This window comes from Festucalex cinctus, chromosome 2 (genome assembly GCF_051991245.1).
Source record: "Festucalex cinctus isolate MCC-2025b chromosome 2, RoL_Fcin_1.0, whole genome shotgun sequence".
NCBI classification, from domain to species: domain Eukaryota; kingdom Metazoa; phylum Chordata; class Actinopteri; order Syngnathiformes; family Syngnathidae; genus Festucalex; species Festucalex cinctus.
This window is the reverse complement of record NC_135412.1, coordinates 22,805,189-22,826,855: the sequence shown is the minus strand read 5'-3', so window position 1 is coordinate 22,826,855 and position 21,667 is coordinate 22,805,189. Positions and strand designations below refer to the sequence as shown.

General features: G+C 41.1%; 1 protein-coding gene across 1 annotated transcript; it reads left to right on the top strand.

Moving 5' to 3' along the window:
• The first annotated feature begins 2,252 nt into the window (after positions 1 to 2,252).
• stk11ip (serine/threonine kinase 11 interacting protein) lies at positions 2,253 to 20,471 on the top strand. The gene is made up of 25 exons (XM_077513778.1): positions 2,253 to 2,554; positions 4,148 to 4,350; positions 4,425 to 4,499; positions 4,836 to 4,931; positions 5,010 to 5,117; positions 5,206 to 5,277; positions 5,358 to 5,487; positions 5,563 to 5,666; positions 6,643 to 6,732; positions 6,804 to 6,845; positions 6,928 to 7,092; positions 7,173 to 7,242; positions 7,994 to 8,410; positions 9,339 to 9,553; positions 9,630 to 9,740; positions 9,863 to 10,070; positions 11,399 to 11,520; positions 11,596 to 11,836; positions 12,994 to 13,103; positions 13,170 to 13,267; positions 13,342 to 13,532; positions 14,890 to 14,974; positions 15,991 to 16,073; positions 17,778 to 18,007; positions 20,007 to 20,471. The coding sequence occupies exons 1-25, from the start codon at positions 2,488 to 2,490 to the stop codon at positions 20,145 to 20,147; spliced, it is 3,474 nt and encodes a 1,157-aa protein (XP_077369904.1). The 5' UTR covers positions 2,253 to 2,487; the 3' UTR covers positions 20,148 to 20,471.
• Positions 20,472 to 21,667: the final 1,196 nt, after the last annotated feature.

The window sequence follows — 21,667 nt, the reverse complement described above, 5'->3', positions numbered from 1 at the left end:
TATGCTTGCCAAAAATGTCAGCTGTATCGAAGATCTGGACCAAGTACAAACAGCATGGGATAGTTGTTCAAGTCAAGCGTACTGGTAGACCAAGGAAGACATCTAAGCGTCAAGACAAACAACTAAAGGCCACAATGCTTTGTGTTTCTGAAAGCCAAGATGTTGCACTTTGGAATGACCTTCCGACTGTTTCGTGCTTTTTATCTGAGTTTGATCTACAGAATAAAACGTCTGAGTGAGTGCTCGTTCAAGACTGCTGATTCCATACTTTTTGATAGGGGTAGTATGTTCTTGCATGGCCTTCCGCCCACATTCCACAAAAATTAAGTTTGGTATCATCAAACAATTCAAGTTCTGGAAAACGTTACTTTTTGAGTTAATCACCTAAAAAAAAAAGTGAAGCAACCGATTTACCTCACTTTTTTAAGTTCTGTTAACTTATTCGGGTTAACAGTGTACAATAACATCACATAAATAAAGAATGTTAGCGTGTCAACTGCCTTGAAGCCAACCCGTCACGGCTTCAACTCGTGTCAGGAGGAAATGACGTCACATAGTTTAGAAACAGTTTTGCTTCACATTTGAAAATGGCTGGGAGTGAATGAGTTCAAATAGACTGTCATCTTTTTTTGTTCTTTTTTCCAGTTCATCAAAATTCAAGGACGGCACAAAGCTGCTGAACAGCAAAGCAACATGAAGTGCAACAAATCATTTTGTCCCAAAAATCAACTCAATCAACTTTGTCCTGCACATCATTCCAAAGCCACCAAAAAAAAAAAAAAAAAAAAAAAGAGGCCTATGCAGCCAAATCGCATGTGTTGGATTAACACTGAGTGTTAAATTTAACACTTAAAAGTGTTACTTTTTGCCACACAACCAGTGTTACTCCAACACTGTATATGTGTTGTTAAAAATCTACACTGGTAAACTCTGAGTAGCGTTGAAAGTACTCTACACTAGAGTCAAGTGTTAAAGTTTAAAAAACGCATTCAGAAAGCTTCAGTGGCAAGGGCTGTCCAAAGTCCAGTCTAATTGGTTCTGTCACCATTTCAAAAGCACTCGTATATCAAGAGAATGAATCCGTTCCAGACTGCCATGGCCACCAGGGAGCAGTATAATTATACAAATAACAGTTTCACATTTTTTCCCCCACAGAGGATCAAAAATATAGAGTGAAGTTCTATTGTCTGTCTAATGTGGTGTTGCACTGATCGTGTTCAGACATCCGTTGCTGGAAGATTTATAACACCGCTACATGAATGGAGATACTTTTCATACTTTTTATCTATGGCATTTCTCATTGTGTATTAGCATAAAGCTAGCAAAAATTCAAAATGATGGTGTTGTATAATAAATAACACACAAAATTGTATTTTCTTGGTGTTGCAATCAACAGCAACAACAGAAAATGTGTGTTTTTATTGATTTTTGGTGGATATATCTATATTATTTTTGTCCCTTAAATGTCCCCAGCCAACGTGTCCATAATGAGAGGTATGATTAAAAATTGAGCTGTAGTAGTTAGTTGCATACCATTGCAAGTTACTACAGCAATCAGAATGAGAAAATGTTTTTTGTTTTTTTAAATTGATTTTTGGTGAATATTTCTGAACATTTTTGTCCCTTGAATGTCCCCAACTTGTCCATAATGATGGTGATGATTAAAAAAATAAATAAAAAAATAAATAAAAAAAAAAAAAGAGCTGTAGTGGCTAGTTGCATACCACTGCAAGCTGCTACAGCAATCGGAATGAGAAAATATGTTTTTGTTGATTTTTGCTGAATATTTTTGAACATATTTGTCCCTTGAATGTCCCATACGTGTCCACAGTAAGAGGTATGATAAAAATTTCAGCTGTAGTGGCTAGTTGCATACCATTGCAAGCTACTTCAGCAATCAGAATGAGAAAATGCGGTTTTTGTTGATTTTTGGTGAATATTTTTTTAACATTTTATGGTCATATTTGTCCCTTAAATGACCCAACTTGTGCATAATAAGAGGTCTGACAAAAAACAAACAAAAAAAAAAGAGCTGTATAGTAGTTAGTTGCATACAATTGCAAGCTACTACAGCAATCAAAATGAGAAAATGTGTTTTTGTTGCTTTTTGGTGAATATTTCTGAACATTTATGGTCATTTTGTCTCTTAAATGTCCTCAAATTGTCAAAAATTAGAGATATTATAAATAATGGAGCTACTTTATCTCACTGTAGTAGCGTATTATTCCTAACATCAACTGTCTTACGAAAATATTTGTGAGTGACAACAAAGCTTGTGACCAGGAAGTGTCTAAGCTAGCTTCGCCGGCTGGCTAGCTAGCTAGCTAGCTGGCTAAGTAGAGCTGAGTTCGGAATGTCAGTTGTCCTTCTGACAAACGGTGCTTGTTAACATGGCTGTTTGTTTGTCAAGATTGTAATGTTTAGCGCATTTAAAAGCAGGGGCTTGTCATTTTCGGCAGCAGCTCATTGCTACAACGCCGGCCAAGGATGTCTCGTACTTCTGACGGCCAGTCCTCGCTTGTTATTAGCTTGGCAACACTCCTCCGAAATAATGGTGAGTCTTGATCCCAAATGACAGGTTCCATTTTGGTGCCGCTTAGTTCTCATTTTTCCTCGTAGTCTAAATACATTGAGGCACAGGTACATCAGAATGAATCAGAACATCGTAGTTAAGTTTAATTATTTAAGTATTATTTGTTGTTCAGTTAAAAACTCGCAGAGATTCAGTAAATACACGACAAATAGATTTGATTTTCTCTTTTGTTTTTTAATATAATAACTTGAAATATTTAATTCCGTATGTATTTCTAGTGAAATGATATATAATGTATAATTTTCGCTCCCTAGTCAATAATACAATTAACAAAAATAAGAAATATTGCTACAAGTAGTAAACTGACGGCATGGTGGGATGAGTGGATAGCACATTCACCTCACAGTTGTGAGATTGTCGGTTTGAATCCAGGCGAGAAGACCTCCTGTGTGGAGTTTGCATTTTCTCCCGGTGCTTACTGTACGTGTGTTGCACTCAGGTAGTACTTGCTCCCAGGTTCAACCCTCCACATTCACAACTGTGAGGAATAAATGTTAACCACTCATCTACCATGACACCCTTACAGGATTAAAATAAAAAGAAAATAAAGCAAATATTAAAAATAAATCAAGAACCTAAATAATGACAAAGTAAAATACAGTCATTTTGAGCAAAATAAATGTAATGAGCAAGAGTTGAGTTTTAAATAAAGATTTTTAATACAGTACTGTCTCAGAAAATTAGAATATTGTGATAAAGTCCATTATTTTCTGTCATGCAATTAAATAGGCAAAAATGCCATACATTCTGGATTCATTACAAATCAACTGAAATCTTGCAAGCCTTTTATTGTTTTAATAATGCTGATTATGGCTTTCTTTTTCTTTTTTCCGTGTGTTGTTCCGACACCGATACTGGTATCGGCAGATGTGCCGATACGGCATTAAAACAGTGGTATCGGTATCGGTGACTACTCACAAGTAACATGCCGATACCATTAATTCCAAAGCTAATATAGGGTTTTGGATGCAGCATCTTGTGTCTTACTCGTGCACGACATTCACTGATATGTGACATGCTCACTGCATGCCAATCTCAGATATCCTATTGGCCCTTGAATGCTCTGAACCAATGGCATGACTGTACAGATTTTTCATGTTGAGGAAAAAAAAACCTTAGGTATCAGTATGGTATCGGTATTGGCCGATACTGCAAAGCTGGGTATCGGAATCGGTATCGGGGGCCAAAAAATGGTATCGGAACAACAAATATATATATATATAATTTTTTTGCTTGGTCTGAGGAAATATTCTAATAATTTGAGATGGGATATTTGAATTTTCTTAAGCTGTAAACCATAATCAGCAATATTAAGATAATAAAAGGCATGCAATATTTCAGTTGATTTGTAATGAATCCAGAATGTATGGCATTTTTGCTTATTTAATTGCATTACAGAAAATAATGAACTTTATCAAAATATTCTAATTTTCTGAGACAGTCCTGCAAGTTAGGGAAAACAAAACAAAAAAGTTTTCCCACAATATTCTAATTGATTAAGATGTGCCTGAGTGTTGTCATCTCAGTTGTCCGCCCGCCTCCTCCCATCTGCAGGCGAGTTAGTGCTCGGAGGTAGCAGCACGCTGACCCTGCCAGCGACGAGCTTGCAGCAGCTCAACCGACTGTTTGAGCAGCACTTGCAGTCCAGGAATCAGCAGCACGGCTTCTTGGCCCTGCCGTCGCATCCAGCTGACACCGCATCCTTGCTGCAACTGCAGTTCCTCTTTGACGTCCTGCAGAAGACAATCTCCTTTAAGGTGGTTTGAAACGGACTAATGAATACCTCATGGTGTATTTATTATTTGAAAATGCTCGTCTGTGCTTTATGCAGCTCATCAACCCATCAAGCACAAAACTCCAGTCCGGGGTGAAGATATTCCCTTTCAAGTCTTTAAAGTGTTTGGAGGTACTTTACTATTTTGGTTTTCCTTATTTATTTCTCGTCTGTCTATTCCTTTACCTAAGACCTGTATTTTATTCTTGCATTTTGATGGTCAGTGCCTCAGTTTGGTGCTATATTGCTATCTCATCCAACTGTACCTTAACCCACTTTGAACCTGTTTGTATCAATATGAGCAATCATAACATGATTTGTCTGTCCATTATCTGTCTCCATTTTTGTTTGTCGTTTATTTACCCCCACACATTGCTCATGCTAAATGCTTTGCTGAATACAGCTGATCTATATTGCCCCTATCGGACAATTTATTTCTTTATTTTAAAGTGGACTTTCTCTTGGCAGCTGAAGAATATCCCCCCACACTGTCTGGAGGGGCTCCGAGGAGTTTATTCCCAGTTGGAGGTCTTCATCTGCTCAAAGAGCCTCAGCTCCCCGGAGGTGCTCCCAGCAAGGCTGTTTCTATATCCGACACGTTTGAGACCCGTGTGACAGCAAGTGTGCAACTTGTCCCTGTAGGAGCTGCTCTCCCTGTGCGGCGGTGACCTCAGCTCCGCGCTGCCGTGGCTGGAGCTGCACACCCTCAACTTCAGCTACAACTTCATTGTCTGCCTCGACCAGTCTTTGGTGAGACAAATGACACAGTGAATCATTTTTAAAACCATTAGCTTACCTTTCTTTCCACTGACACAAGCTCGCACGACTCCTGTCTTAGAGTCTCCTGAATGTCCTGAAGTCTTTGGATTTAAGTCACAACAAGATTCAGGAGTGTGCAGAATTTTTAAAGGTCGGTCAGAAGGTTTGCCTCCGGTTTTTCAACTGCCGTTTATATGCTTCTTTTAACGTCTCCGTCTTCCTTCCTGTCAGCCTTTGAGTGAACTGGAACATTTGAATCTGGGGTACAACTGCCTGCAGAGGGCGCCGACGCTTAGCATAAGCGCCAGGGTCAAACTGCTCACGCTCATCCTCAGGAACAATGAACTGGAGACTATAAATGGTACACAGCTAAAACACAATGATTTGCATATTCACTTGATATGATGCTGTTTTATTGCATTTGTGTATCGAACAGGTGTGGAGCAGTTGGCATCGCTCCAGCACTTAGACCTGGCCTATAATCTTCTGCTGGAGCATTCGCAACTGGCCCCGCTTTCCTTGCTTCACTGCCTGAACACGGTGAGGTCGTCGCACACATGCTCGTAGTACATGCCATGCTGCAGAATGTGCAGATAGTTCAACATGCCATTTAGAGTTAATTTTGTCAACGAAAACTTAAGCAAAATAATTTCGTCAAGACACATTTTTCACCGAACTAAAACTAGACTAAAACCTTCATTAATAAACAATAATTGGGACTAAATCAGTATACATTTTCGTTGACTAATGAAGATGAGACAAAAATGCACTTAATAAAAACTGGACTAAAATCTATGGACATTTTAGTTCAGGAACAAAATCAAGACGAAAATTATGATTTTGTAAAACCTTGCCTATGCTCATCTGTCACTGTGACATTGTCATGTGACACAGTGACACGCCCCCTGTCAAATCTGCAGCGAGTGAGTGCAAATGAGTTGTTTTTTTTCTCTCTCTCTCTCAGTGTCATAGGCCGGTTTCAGCCAGTGGGGTAATTTTTTTTTTTTTTTTTTTAAAGAGTTTTTTTTTTTTTTTTTTTTTTTTGTGACGTGGTCTTCGTATGTAAGCTGTTTCAAACTTTGCTCGCCGTTGGAGGGCACAACGTGCCGCATGGAGGTCTGATACAAAAGGTCTTCAACTCAAGAAACAAGCCCCCACGCCCCGATTGGCAGATTCTTAAATAAATAAATAAATAATAAGCTTTTTCGCTTCACTAGCAGGAAAAAAACTTTCACTGGTGGATTCTGATGGTGTAAAAAAAATAAAATAAAATAATAATACCCTTTGGTGGAAACGGGCCTTTTTTTTTTTTTTTTTTTTTTAAAAGGTTAAAAAAAATATATATATATTTATAATGTAACATTAATCCAACATCTATAACATTCCAATAATAAGTCAAGTCAAGTCATCTTTACTTAGATAGCGCTTTCAAACAGCCTTAAACTGGACTAAATCTGAGATTAAATTTAAAAATGGCGGCTAAAATGAACACTAATGCCAATGTCTTGTCATGAAGTTGAACCTGGAGGGCAACCCGATGTACTTTCAGCGGACTCATCGCACGTGTACTGTTGGACATCTCTCGCCAAAGGCTGTCAGCCTCAAAGTAGGTACAAAAAAAAACAAAAACATTGCTGATGCATTTAAATTTCATTGACATGTATTTGTTTGTAACAGCTTAAACTGGATGGCATCCCGCTCTCCTCTTCCGAGTTAACTGTAAGTTTCTCTCAGCGTACAAATATTTGCGAAGATCTACAGCAGATAAAGTCTCCAAAGATGATCCCGCTCCTTTCCCCAGGTTCTGCCCAAAGCGGGACAACTGATTGTCCACGTCCAGTCGTCTCCTCCGGCAGAGTTGGAACAAAGTCTTGCAGCGGATGCGTCGAGCGGGGCCGGAGAGCTCAGCGATAGTCTCTCAGTGGGGGAAGTGCGAGTCTCACGCACTCGCAAAAAGAAGTCCCGGGTACGATGCTGAGCCAACGTGCTCGAGTTGACATCTTTGCATACATTTACTTGAATTCATCATTCTGTTTGCACACCAAGGTTCGAGTGCGGCGAGCGAGTATCTCTGAGCCCAGTGATACCGACTACCAGGCGGTGTCCTCTGCACAGGGTGGGTTCCTTCATACCTGCATGACTGATACTTTGTTTGTGCTTCTTTCAATATCATTTACTAGGGATGTAACGATATCCAAATATCACGATACAATACTATCATGATATGATGGTCACAATATTGTGGGGAGATGGGCGATACAAAAAAAGGTCACAATATTGTAAAAAAAAAAACATAGCTCATTCTAAAAAAAACACAACAAAAAAAAAACAGCACAATATAGTGCTTTTATACAATGAGTTGAGTTAAGTAAAGCATATAAACAACTTACAATCTCTAATAGGTTACTTGCTTATGCAAGCACACGTTGAGTTCCTCCACATATTGACTCAATTCACAAGCATATTACGACAATCGTCTGACCATTAGCGTGGATTTTAAACATAGAAAGGCCAAAACATGCCTTGTGAAAATGAAACTGCACTAAAAAACTACTCACCAGATGGTGCTAGAACTGCACAAATGGAAATTAACTTGACTTTTTTTTTTTTTTTTTTTAAACAGATGTGCTGCTTTTAATATCGTGACATGATGACAACGATATATTGTGACATTTTCATATTGCAATATCACGATACTACCATTGTCGTTTACATCCCTATTACTTACCGCCAAGAATTTGATGTTTTCATTCATGTTTGTGCAGTAGCTAGTTACTGATTGAGTAAGAACTGACAAACCATTGCCACAAGACTTTTGGAGCACTGTGCCATGAACCAGGGGGAAAAAATGTGTGCTTCCTCACTAGATATCGTCCTTCCGCACCAAGAGGACATTGAGCGCATGTCCAGTTTCCGAGAGCAGCTGGGCGAGGACTGGCTGCGGTACCAGCACCACCTCGACGTAGACGCAGCGCCTCCTGCCAAGACGGTTAATGGTTCGGAAACGCTCTCCAACAGCCTTGTCACCCCGTCGGAGGTCCTTCCTCCGCCTCTTAACTCATCCGAGCCAAGGGTGCCCATGCCAGAGGCAGAGGCAGAACTGGAGACCGAGTCCACGTTGCAGTGGCCCAGTCAGAGTCCTCAGCACACCGAGTCCACTTTGGAAGACACTCCGGTGGACGGACAGGCAGCAGACCAGTTCCGTTCACCCGCACCCGCTTTGGACTCCCGCAAGTCGGCGAGTGCCAATTCCAAGGAGGCAGAACACGAGGAAGACCTGGGAGGTACAGTACAGGACAAAAACACCTTCTCATGCATTGTCTTTTCTTTATTTTCATCAATATTCACTAGGGGTGTGAATTGCTTCATACCAGACGATTCGATTCGTATCACGATTCATAGGTCACAATTCGATTCGATCCCGATACGAATTTATAAGTCGATTGTTGCGATTTTTTTATTTTTATTTATTTTTATTTTTTTTAAACTCAAATTTGGAAAATACTAATCAGTAAACTCGTACACTGTAAAGCTTAATTCACACTGACTGCAGAAAGGATGCAGTGCGTTTTCCGTACGGCTTCCGCATGGACGTGCAATTCACACCGCATGCGTGTCCGGAAATCTGCTCCCGCCAGACCACATATCATGTGTGGTTCATGCTGGAGAGTTGACTTCACGCGATAACAAGCGTGTATATAGAGTCCGATTTTGTAAACAATAGCCACGCTTGCCTGTTGTCACATCCATATGCTTTTTTGGACATTATTTCTGGGACTTCTACCATGGGTAAGTACGTTTTGTCTTGAAATGGTCATGTTTAATTTATTCTGAGCTCATTTTGTGTCTTAAATGTCCGACTCGTATCATGCTATGTAGCTAACTAGCTTCCCTCCCAAAAAAAACGAGTTTGCAAACAGTTTTATTTTGAAATATACCGGATTTACCTTGATACGAGACACCCGACGTCCTGTCCGGCTCGTGTAATTTCTTCAACTTCACGAAATTCTGCATGCGGCGTCCGGAAGAAATAGAACGCTTGCAGAAACCTTCCGCACCGTAGCTGGTGTGAATTGAGGCGTCTGTACGGAAAACGCACCACGTCCGTTCCGCAGCCAGTGTGAATTGGGCTTAAAATTTTGTATGAAAATGTATTATTATTAAAAAACGTGTTTTTCTTCTGTTGTCTTGATGGATTGTTTTGGAGTGCAGTGGACCAGTGTCTGCCACTTCTGGTGGGCGTCTTATCGGACAAAGAAGAGGAAGACGAACGGAGTCCGGATGGGGCGAGGAAGGAGGAGGTGTTTCTGCGTGTCAAGCCGAGCCATTTGCTTGAGGTGGACGTGCAGTCTGGCCAGGAGAGATGTCGCCTGGAGCTGGACTGCCTGGCCAGCGTGGACGCCACACAAGCGGCGTGGACCCACAGGGTGAATGAAGTCACTTCACTTGGTGTGATTCTGTGTGTTTTACATCAATCAACTGAAAAAGCGACATTTGTTTCAGGAGACCAAAGCAATGTTTCCAGCTGTGGAGATCAAGTTTGATTATATCGTGAAGAAAAAGAGGCGGAGATGTTACGTCCTTCTAGATGATGACCCGCAGCAGGCCCTCAAGGTTGTTCACACATGCATGCAAGCCCTTTTGTTGTCTTGCAAACAAATAACAAAATTGCAGCTCCGACGGATGACAAGACCCGAAGCGTGTTTGATTTGTTTTCTCGCAACCTTCTTGACCAGGATCTGCTTGATGTGCTGTCACCTGTGGCGGAGGCCAACCGCCGTCGTCAAGCGGGTCTTCTGCCAGGCTGCGTTCATTTGCAGTGCCTCCGTTGCGGGTCAGAGTTCATGGAAGCCAGAGGTCGAGCCAGGAGGAGTACAAGGCCCGTCATGTTGCCAGAGGGCGTCGATGAGCAGGACGGCGAGGAGTTGATGGAATGCGATGAGGGTGAGCAAGATGAAGGAGCAAGCTAGATCACGCGCAGGCAGTCAATCAGCTCTTAGAAACATTTCTTTCCAAACAAAAGGGATGCTTCCTCCGCATGGAAATACGTACTGGGCATGCGATCGTGATATTTTCAGACAGGGATAGGTTTTATAAAGAAACGAGTGAATCATCCTGGCAATTTATAGTCCTTACAATCTTCCTTTGTTCATTTTTTTTCCTTTCATAATCAACAGCTGACAGATAACTTTCGGCAAGAAGCCACCTATGTGTGATTTTGACCACAGTTGACGTAAAAGACCTGCACCGGCACGCACACTCCACTTTGTTCTTGAGATGTTTTGAAGATTGCACAGCACCAGCTGGGACTAGTTTGCTTTAAATTTCCGAATGGTGCCTCAAGTCAATTGAATGGTTGTTTGCCGATACGTGCCATGCGACTGGCTGACGACCAGTCTAGGGTGTAACCTGCCGGGATGGGCGCTAACTCACCTGTGAACTAATGATTTTTTTTTAAAACATGTCAAAACAGCACATAGAACAGCAGGGAAGTGATTATTAATGTTGCTAGCAACAGCAAAAAATAATTCTGAGGCCTTTGTATGGGGCGTATTCATGTTCTTCTGCCTGCGCTTGTGTGGCTTCTCTCCAATTTTCACTTCCTGCCACACTCAACATCGGGTATGTTAGATTCAGTGTAAACTTAATTTGTCAAAAGTTGTGTATATTAAGGCTGGGTATCGATTCAGATTTCCATATTTCGTTCAGAAGGGCCCGATTCGAGTCACGATTCACATTGATTTTCAATTCAGTTAAGGATTTCATGCAGTACCAATTTGACTTTTATATGGAAGATATTCCGAGAAGTAGCAATGCTGCAAAATAGTCGAAACTTCTTTCTCTTATTTGGTGCATTAGTAAATATATGACTATTGACATTTGTAATTGAATCCAATACAGTTACATAAATCATGTATCATGTATACGTTTTATTGAACATGATCAAAACTATAAATAATAATTGAAATCAATTACAGCCTCAGCTCTATTTAAATAAAGTGGCGAGAACACTCTGGCAAATCACGACATTTACATTCCTGTGACAGATTTTATACTAAGGTTCTAGTGGTTAATAAATAAAGGAAAACTAATTGGCCTGTATTGTAAGAGACACCGTCATAGTACATAATTGTGCATCCACATTGTGTTTTTATGTCCAATTCTTACCTTACTTCTTTTGGCACATTTATTTACGAGGGAGAAAAGCCGTATTAAAAGTATCGATTCATGGTTTTAGATTATTATTATTTATTTATTTATTTTTTTAACAGGAAACTGCGACAACTGTCCGGAATGTGGAAGCGACCACTTGATCCAGCTCGTTGGCCAGTCATTTCCTTACAGCAGTACGCCAATCCAACAGCCATTAATGGCAGGCAATGAAGAGTTGAAGGTATCGTTTATCAGTGGAAGATTTTCTCTCCTCCAATATAGTAGTAGTCAACTGCAATGTGTCATTCTCTAACAGGTGAACACGAGTATTAGCAGTAATCCTGAGGAAAGTGCCTCGACCGCCATCACAGAGGAGCCCACTTTTTTCACCGCACAGGAGAACTCATTCCGCATTGGGGAGATCGGTGCGGACTCTTTCTCCCTGTCCTACAATGCCGACTGCCAGAGCAAGGAGGATCTGGCTGGCAGCTACCGCTACGATGCCATCTGTGCCACACCGCCTGGCATCCAGCATTCAGGAATAGTCGACTCCACCGGTTTGTGCTTGCTTGATTGAACATTTCAATCAATTGTATTGTAATTTAATGCACCATGAAATATTTATGCTTCACATTCAAATTCATGTGTTGGTACAGTGCTTCTTAACCTTGTTGGAGGTACATACATACATACATACATACATATATATATATGTATATATATATATATATGTATATATATATATATATATATTTATTTATTTATTTATTTATTTTTCAAATTCAATGTATAGGTATGGTGAGCAAAATGAATGAGGAGTGTAACATTTTCATTGAATCTGGCTCTTGAATTCAAGCGATGTGCATGTCTATGCAGCTTAAATTAAGAAAGACTTCCTTTAGTTGTGCTGAATAATTGCTTAACTTGGCATTGCAAATCACCAGGTAGGATGCTGACTTCCATCATTCAACTCAACCACATATTTATAGCCTACAGTTGTTTATTTAAACAACCACCGCTGTTTTCTTCAAGTGGGAGTCATCCTTAAACATTTCTTGACAATAATGTACTCGAAGTGACCTCACGGGTCTAAACATGACATTCTGATGAACGTGACATTTATGGAATATGAGTTATGGAGCAAAATCCAGCCATTGTTATCCATCTCATGGGGCGGCCATTTTGCCAATTGCTGTGGACTGAGGATGGTGTTGGGGGTGTTGACTTCCCCACTTAGATATAATCCAGGGGCAGCAGATAAAATGAAAACAGCAGAGGCCCCAGAATTGAACCCTGCGGAACACCGTACGTTCCGTTATACATGTGGATTCATATGGTACACACTCGTCCGACCGCTTTCTTTTCTTTTGCTTGACATAGTTAGTATGACGCGGTTACAGTAATGAAGAATCACGACATACCATCACGACTGTCAAAAGTCTACTATTGAGCACACCAAATTTCCTGCAGGCCAAGCAATGTGGCGTGATCGCCTGTAGCCATCGATGGCCAAGTGAGGCGTATCATCACGAAAACATTTGAGTCGCGTCTGTGTCTTGACCTTTGCCGAACCCCTGAGACTGACCCCTGGGGTTCGATCGAACCCAGGTGAAGAATCACTCATCTGGAGCCTCACCCAAAAAATGCAACAGGATATTCTTTGATCCTTCAACAAATGATGCCAGGTGTCTGTAACTTAACCGTCCTTTCCCAGGTGACTTAGAGCTACTGAGCGAGGCCTTTGAGGCCGTCGACCATCGGCTGAAACTTTTCTTGGACGTGGATGTCTTCGAAGAGGAAGAGGAGCTCAGTTGTTTCCTCAAGGTGAGTCAAACTGATTTGTTGTCAATGACATTTCGACAGGCTGAATGTCCTTTTTTTTGTCGTCAGACGTCACTTGTGAGGTTTGGGGAACCGGAAGAGTTTCCATCGCTGGTGGTGGTGTCAGACAAAAGAATCTATGTCCTTGAAGTTACATCGGGAGACAGGTGAATGGCTGAAACTTGAAACTCTTGAAACCTTGTTTGAAAAGCGTTTGATGTGTGCGCGTTTTCCCTCCCAGCAAAGGGCAGCTCTCCGATTGGCTCCAACAGCGTGACCGCCACCCAATCTTAGAGCTCAGCCACCTGGAGGTGGGGCTTGGCTCTCAGAGCATCCACATGGCATTTGAGGAGGGGGGAGAAGGCGGTGTGGCCTACACCCTCCTGGTGCGCGACAGTGTTCGCTGCAAACGCTTCTTTGGCCTGTTGACAGGTAAGAAGGAGCTCGGGCCAAACACCGGCGCAGGAAAGCACTTCCTGTTAAACGTGGAAAACACATAAAAGGATAAACTGGGATTGTGTGGGAAAGAAACTCGCTGACCTTTTTCCTCCTCCGCTTGCTGCTTGTTCTGCTTTCAACTCAACAAAATGTGCACATTGCTGCTGTGGATGTCAAAGCGTTGTGGTCGATTTGTACCACAGAAACCCACGAACACGAGGCCATACGTGATAACGAGGCGAAAATCCGCCCCGGCCCAACTCGTCTGCTTATCAGGCCAGCAGCCGGAAGGAAAAGCCGGAATGTCGAGAATATAAACGAAGTGGATGATTTACAGCCTTTCCTGAGTTGGATGGAAAGCAACTCATTTTGATGGGCACACATAAACGCCTCGTGACTCAAAGAAATGCTTCATCAGATTTTAACAACACGGTTACGTCAACGGGTCCCACATAACTATTTCATTTCAATTGGATTCATGTTGCGTGACTAAAATTTAGCTCATGCTATGAACTTCATACTACATTAGATAATTGTTTTAAATTTACCTGATATTTTTAAATATACTTGCAACCATTTTCACTGAAGCAACAACCCCCTTCGCTTCCGGCTGTTTTACCAGATTTTCCACAGAGCGTTGTGTTCTATTGCTATAAAAATATGGAACCTACCAAAAGAAAGATTAGAGTCTTTTCTTTCATCAGGAAAAAAAAGTGTATTTGTCTAAGTGTAATGTTGCTGCAATTAGGATTAGAATATAGCTAGGTTTCATCATTATTCATATTCCTGGTGAAATCAATGGCAAAAAGAGATTGTTGCAACATGGCCCTGGGTGATCTCTTATACTCTGCTGTCACCTGCATTTTGTAATAACTGCCATTGCTTTAAGCAACCGCTTCATGTCTGAAGCTGTATCAACACCTTCTGTATGGTCTATCATAAAAACAAAAACAAAACAAAAAACAATGTATAACTTTGTTTTTGGGAGTGAAGGACAAACTATTAAACGTATAAATTTTGGATTTGAATGAGTTAACACAATTTTCCTCAATTTACTAAAATGAAGCGCTTTTTCAACTATTAAAGCAAACTCGAGGCATATTAAGTTTCACTTCACACGTACTTCTCATTCACTTACTGACGGAGCAGCATCGGGGGCAACTCGATGCTCAGTATGTGGCTCAAGGACACTTGAGCAAAAGATGTCCTGTGTGAGGAGACGGAATAATGGACCCACTCGTGAAGTCCTTCAGGTGGTCTTCAACTTGAGTCCAGCAGTTATTTTTGTTTGTTATTTGTTGGACACTTGCTCCAAATGTGTTGTTGTTTTTTTCATGTCGTCTGTGTGTAGGAATTGTGCGTGAGATGGCACACCGGTCGGACAGCAAACTGAGGTCGATCACCACCACCAGACTCGATCCTCAGCACCATCTCTGGTACTTCAACACATGCAGCCAGACCAGAGTTGTGCCACTGACATCATTCTCCATTACAATCAGATTTTTTTAATTTTTTATTTAAACTTCATCTTGTAGCACGGCTCTGTTAAATTAGCTGGTAAACCGCACCTTAATTGGGACCATCTGTTGACGACGCGAGACGTGCCAATGCTGTTGTGCAGACTGTTGTTATCCACCTTTTTATTTGTATGTTTTCCTCCACTCGGTCTCAAACTCTGGAGAATTGTTTGATGTGCTCCAGAAAATAATAATAGAAAAGCATTGCATTGATGTTGTATTTTAGCATTCCCACAAAAAAAAAATACAACACATATGTTATTGTGATTTGTATTCTCCACACTTTTTTGCCGTGTAACAACTCCCACATAATACTTCCAATTTACACCGTTCAAATTTCAACTTGCTTCAAAAATTCACACCTCCTGGGGTATATATCGTCTGGTTCCACATTACTTACAGTATTTGCACAATTTAACGTTTAATATCAACATTTCCCCATTCATTTTCAATGGGATAGACATTGAACTTTTTCTAAGTATCACCTTCTACGCCCACTTCCATACATATAACTTATCATCATTACCAGGTGTCTGATACTGCTCGGTGGCACAGTTGGTAAAGCACATTGTCCAGTAACCATCATGGAAGTCATCATTTCATAATTTATCTCTGTTTACTTCATAAGCATTCCACATGCATTCAAATTTTAGCATTCAACTTTCAACATTCCCACACAATTTCTCCAGAAATTGCACTTAGTCTAGTTTTTATAATTATTCATCTGTGAATTGGGAAAAAACAAACTCTTTTTCAATTTCCACCCCTTTGTTCAAAATCAAGACTTTATTCCAAAATGCACAAACCTACAATAATTATGCTTCAGTTACAAATTCTGTAACATGTTTGAAAGTAGGCCTAAAAAAAACTTGCATAGACGTTGCCTCGACAGTTGTGCGTGTTGTGTTCATGTTATGTTCCTTTTCCTGTGCCAGGCCTCTGGTGTGTGAAGACATCCAAACAGATGTGGAGGACGGCCAGCTGCAGTTTTGCTACATTCTGGCCTTTTTGCTGCAAGGTTAGCCACCAGCCGTATCACTCGATTGGCCATTACCCACATGCATTATATGATGTCGCGACATGACGTCTCTGCCGGGTGGCTTCTAGATGGGATGTGAAGGAAGTGAATTGATTTGTGCCGCAGATGCGGGATCCCGCCTTGTCTGAAATTTTCCTCCGGCGATTTTCTGATTGCGCAAACAGCTGCATCTATCGCTCTGCCATTTGAGCGTGTCCAGATTTGCCTTGTCAGGCTGATCCAAAACTTTTTTTCATGCACTCAATGCCAAAAGGCGTCTTTGTTTGCCACAGCGCTGAAGACATCATATGGTGAAGACAAACCGAAACGGTGACCACAATTTCGCTAGAACTTGTGCACAAAATACTCGTTTGATGCCACAGAGTATGCGTGGCTTGGTACATAACAGTTTGGTGAGAAAATCAAGAGGACCTTCGCTGGAAACAGTAAATAAAGTCAAGGCATGGGCTAAGCTAACGGACAGGGATTGTATCGTTCATTTTTGTTTTGGACTGGGGAGGAGCTACAAAGACATTCTGAAAATCCAATTGACATTAACAGAATAAGAAAATACCTTAAAGTGGAAGTCAACCAGAAACATTTCTTGACAATATGTTACATGTGACCTCACTAGTCTAAACATGACATTCTAACAAATATGACATTTGTGGAATACGAGTTCTGAAGCAAAATCCAGCCATTTTGAGCCATCTCGGGGGCATCCATTTTCCCACTTGCTGTCGCCTAAAGATGACATCAGAGTTGCTCGCGGCTCACAGCCAATCAGAGCGCACCTGTTTTCTAAGCTGAGCTGTTATTGGTTGTTACCTGAGAAACTGTGATGTCATCTTCACTCGACAGTACTAACAAAATATTAATCAGAATACCATATTTAGACGAGTGAGATCACATAGAACATATTGTCAAAAAAGGTTTTTGGGTTTGACTTCCCCTTTCAGGACATCAAATTAGTAATTGTTGCACACATTATAGCTATTTTGTATCCACAAATTACTAATTATGTGGCCGCACAATTGGGACGTAACGATAAGGGCAATATCGTGATATCGCGATATAAAAACTGCCACAATATATCGCCGTCGTCATGTCACGATATTAAAAGCAGCACATCTGTTTAAAAAAAGTCAGGTTGATTTCCATGTGTGCAGTTCTAGCACCCTCTGGTGGCTAGTTTTTTATTGCAGTTTAATTTTCACAAAACATGTTTTGGCCTTTACATGTTTAAAATCCACGGTAATCGTCAGATGATCGTCATGATATACTTGTGAATTGAGTCAATATGTGGAGAAACTCAAAACGTGTGCTTGCATTAGCAAGTAAGTGCCTCAATATTGAGTGTTATTACAGATTTAGGTTGTTTATAAGCATTGCTGTAATGTACAAAAGCACAATATTGTCTCTTTTTTTTTTTTTTGTTTGAGCTCTTTTTTTTTTCTTTTTTTTTACATTATATTATATTAATTATTGTGAATCTTTTTCGTCAACCTACTTACAATATCATGATAATTATCGTATCGTGACCATATTATGACGCTATTGTTACATCCCCATAATGTGTGCATGTTATACGTCAAATGTAATGTAAAAGCATTGGTGGGCTTGTGACCTTTCACCTTCCGAGCAACCAATGAAACGATGATGAAATGAAACGAGGTCCTATCCAATTATCTGTGTGATTTTTAGAAAGCGCGTGGACGCCGACGAGCGTGCTGGCGACCCGAGAGACGCTGTATCTGCTGAGTGAGGATCACCAGTGGGGGAAGAGCGCAAAGCGGCCGACGACGCCCGACGGCCCCCCGGAGGCGAGCAGCGGGAGCTTCTCCGTCGTGGAGACGCTGCCCATCAGCTGCGTCAGCTCGCTCCACCTGTGGCCCGACGAGCGGCGCCAGATGGACGTCAAACTCTACGACGAGGTGAGCCGAGCACTTCCAAATGACGACTTTGTCGGCTGAAATTGACCTTCGCGTACGCCACGCCCGCATGACCTAGTAAATCAATCAAGATGCAAGTCAGCAATGACACGTGCGTTTTGCTGTGGACAAAACAGAAGCAATCTCGCTCCCGATGTTGCATTGTGTAGTTATCCAAAGCCAAGGAAAAAAATCAATCAATACAAATGGTTAAACAAACGCCGTAGTCATGGCTTGCATCAGAGTAATAAGACATGAAGACATTATCCCGATTGACTGGAAGGAGGTGTCCGGTTTATTCCCTTCCCTAAAACCTCAAACAACTACGAAAAATGTCTGCACTGGATCAAACTTTGCACAAACGACCAGTCGAAACCCTCCAAAATGACTAGAAACCATTACGTCTGCACCACTGATTTCTATATATATGACTGGAGAGCTGACTTTTGAGGTCACAAGGCGGCCATATTGCTCCTCCCAAGAAATGTTTCTTGGCATACAATCCGATACATTTACAGTATCCAAATTGGAGAATATTTGACACAATACTTAGTAGAAAAAGCATGATTTATGCTGTTTTAAATTTGGTAAACATAAACAAGAGGACTTCAGACATTTTACAACTTGCTTTAAATACATGTATAAATTATATGCTTCATGATTTTTAGTACAGGAGGAAACTTGTATATTTTTTATGAAAGAATTCTAACTGTAAGTCAACAAAAGATGGCTCTGCCAAATCTAATATTGGGGTCTAAGGAACTGAGCGCTAAAAGAAGGGGGTCTTCAAAGCAGCACATACCATCTGCTTATTTTATTTTATTTATTTTTTCAAATACTGACCACAACCCCCACCCCCTACCCCGCCTCTGGCCTTATACTAATGCTGCATTCAAGGATGGTTGTTGGAAGTCGTACTTTTCCGAGTTCAAACCAGGAAGTGTGTACGGGAACTCAGAAATTCCACTTGCGAGGTTGAAAGAAAAAAACGACCCCGACTTCACCGACGGACTACAATGTGACGTCACTCGAGTATAAAACTAGATAGCTTTCTTCATTCATAAATATTCAACGTAACTTTACGTAATGCAACATACGTGACAGTATTGCTGCTATCTCCCTGCATGAGATTATACGGTCAACTACTGAACTGTATGAATAAGATTAAAACTATAAATGAAGCAAAATTACAAAAAGGTAAGTTTTCTAGAGGTCAAAATGAGTTTTGAGGACCAAAATAAAAAACAGTTTATCACTGTCTGCCATTTTGGTTGTTTACGTTCGCCTCGAAAGCTTTCAGGTCGGAACTGGGAAAAACCAACTCGGATATATCCGACTTCACACAATCCTCGAATGCAGCATAAGTGCCTACGAGCTGTATATGTCTCATCTGTACATATAGTGTATAGTTTATACAGTAGCCTGCTCGCAAGATGGCCGCCTTGTGGCTATCCAGTCACTTATACTGGTCTGCACTAAACTTCTCCATTGTTGTTTTTAGCCAAAGGCTAACGATAGCTCCGGGTAGCTAACCGTCCAAGTTAACGTTTGTTGACTTACTATTTACTATATATGCCAAGCAAACATTGAAACTATGAGGTAATATAAATTCATTCTTACCCGGCATGATGGGAACAATGTCCAAAAATTGCCGGCAGTCGGTCGAAGTGAGTGAGGCGACGCTGTCTTTTCCTGACTTCTGTAGCAGCAGACAGCGATGCGTATTTCCTTTTGTTTTTGCATGGTGAGGGAGTGAAGATACCCTTCACCCAAAAATGTAAAGCCCCCTTTGCTTGCTTCAAAGAAAAATATCGTCCTGAAACTACCGAGAAATCACAAGGAAGATTTAACAACTTTGCCTTTACTTGTGAATGCACTTCAGCTCATCTCGACCGGTAAATATTGGAGGGGGGCTGGCTTGTCGCATTTTGTGGGCGGGTAGGGGGCGTGGCGCGGTAAGGTCAATTCTCTTGACTGACTGGTGGTCATTTCCCGCTTGAAGACCCAGAAAGAGGAGAAGACCTGGCACATGCGCTCGGAGAGTTCGGAGCTCCTGCAGGCGCTGCTGGCGTGGATCCGAACGCAGTGGGAGGCCATGTTTGGCGTTCGGCTGCACACAACTGTGCACGGCAAACAAATGTAACAAATAATGCAACATGTTTGTTTGTTTTTTCTTATGTACATGCACCTTCAATGTGGCCAAAGTTCATTTCCAAGTCATGGTTGGAAACAGCTCTTCCTTCCTGAATGGGGACTTTTTTTTTTTTTTGGTTAAGAATTTGTGAGCAGTTGCATGATGTCAAGCGCATGTGAAGCTGTCATCACGCATATGTGGGAATCCTCACACTAGCCGATCATTTGCAGCTGTGAGCGCTCATGTCATAATTTATGTCTTTACTACTGACTTTTATTTTTCTATGACAGCAAACATGTTTGCTAACTGTGTGTATAAAAGAGTTCAACCAAATGCACTGAATTGCTTTTATTCGTGACAACAATAAAGCCCTTGCTTTTGGCGGGAGATCGGGACCAAGTCCTGTAGGGAAAAATGCCAGCACTTGACAGTTGATACCCTCCAAAAATGGTTCCTAATTGCCTCTATTGGTAGTTGCCTCCCTGGTGAGATGTTCTGGGCGTGCCCCACCAGGAGGAGGCCCCAGAGACGACTCAGAACACTGTGGACAGATTACATCTCCCAGTTAGCTTGGGAAAATCTGGTGATCCCCTAAGATGAGCTGGACAAAGGTAGTGGGGAGGCAAGTATCCTGTCCGAGTGGTGTGAACGCCGCACGAACTGTGTCAATATTTCTTCTTGCATGCCATCATGTGCACATGTGTTGCGCACATGATTGTCGAAGACACAGATCACTTTCCACTGAACTCGTGTGCTCCAAACCAGCAAACGGGCTTTTTGACAATTGAATCTTGCAGAACTTCCTTGTTGAAGTCACAGTTGCTCATCTTGTGGGAGAGCTTGAGGTGAAAGGTCAGCGTCAGGTGCACCGCAGTGAAAGGTTGTAGAAATGAACACGAATGGGTTTTGTTCCATGTCGGTGCATCTGTCGGGACTCGGCAGGGGCGGGAGGAAGGAATTTGAAGCCCTTAAACCCGTCAACACAATTATCCCCCCCCCCCACCCCGCGCTCATCCAGAAGTCGCAATCATTTGTCTCCGTGTTTTCCTCATCTCCACAAGATTGTGATTTTACAAATCATTTCGCAAGCGGAAGTTGTGGTTGAGGAAAACATTTGGTGACAAAAGAAATACTGCGGTGTACTTCTGAACGCGTTATTGGGTAATGTTCGCCTACATTTTTAGCATTTGAAGCTGCATGGCTAAATTTATGGAGGACAAAAACTGCTAAAATTCAAAATGAATAAATAAATACATAACTAAATAAATGACAAAAAGTGAAAATAAAAATAATATATTTGTATGTAATTTTTAAATTATATTTTTTATATCAGTTTTTATTTCCACTTGTAGTCATTTATTTAGTTATTTGATTTATTTATTTAGACATTTACTTATTTATTTATTAGACTAAATAAATAAATGACTAAAAGTGTAAATAAAAATAATACGTCTGTATTTAATTTTTAAATTATATTTTATATATCCGTTTTTTTCCCTTTTAGTCGATTTATTTAGTCATTTATGTAT

Excerpts from the sequence above, each read along its gene's own strand:
- stk11ip (XM_077513778.1), top strand. The coding sequence starts at position 2,488 with ATGTCTCGTACTTCTGACGGCCAGTCCTCGCTTGTTATTAGCTTGGCA. Across the intron at positions 5,118-5,205 it reads TCTGCCTCGACCAGTCTTTG|AGTCTCCTGAATGTCCTGAA; the intron begins GTGAGACAAATG and ends CTCCTGTCTTAG. Across the intron at positions 5,667-6,642 it reads TGCTTCACTGCCTGAACACG|TTGAACCTGGAGGGCAACCC; the intron begins GTGAGGTCGTCG and ends CTTGTCATGAAG.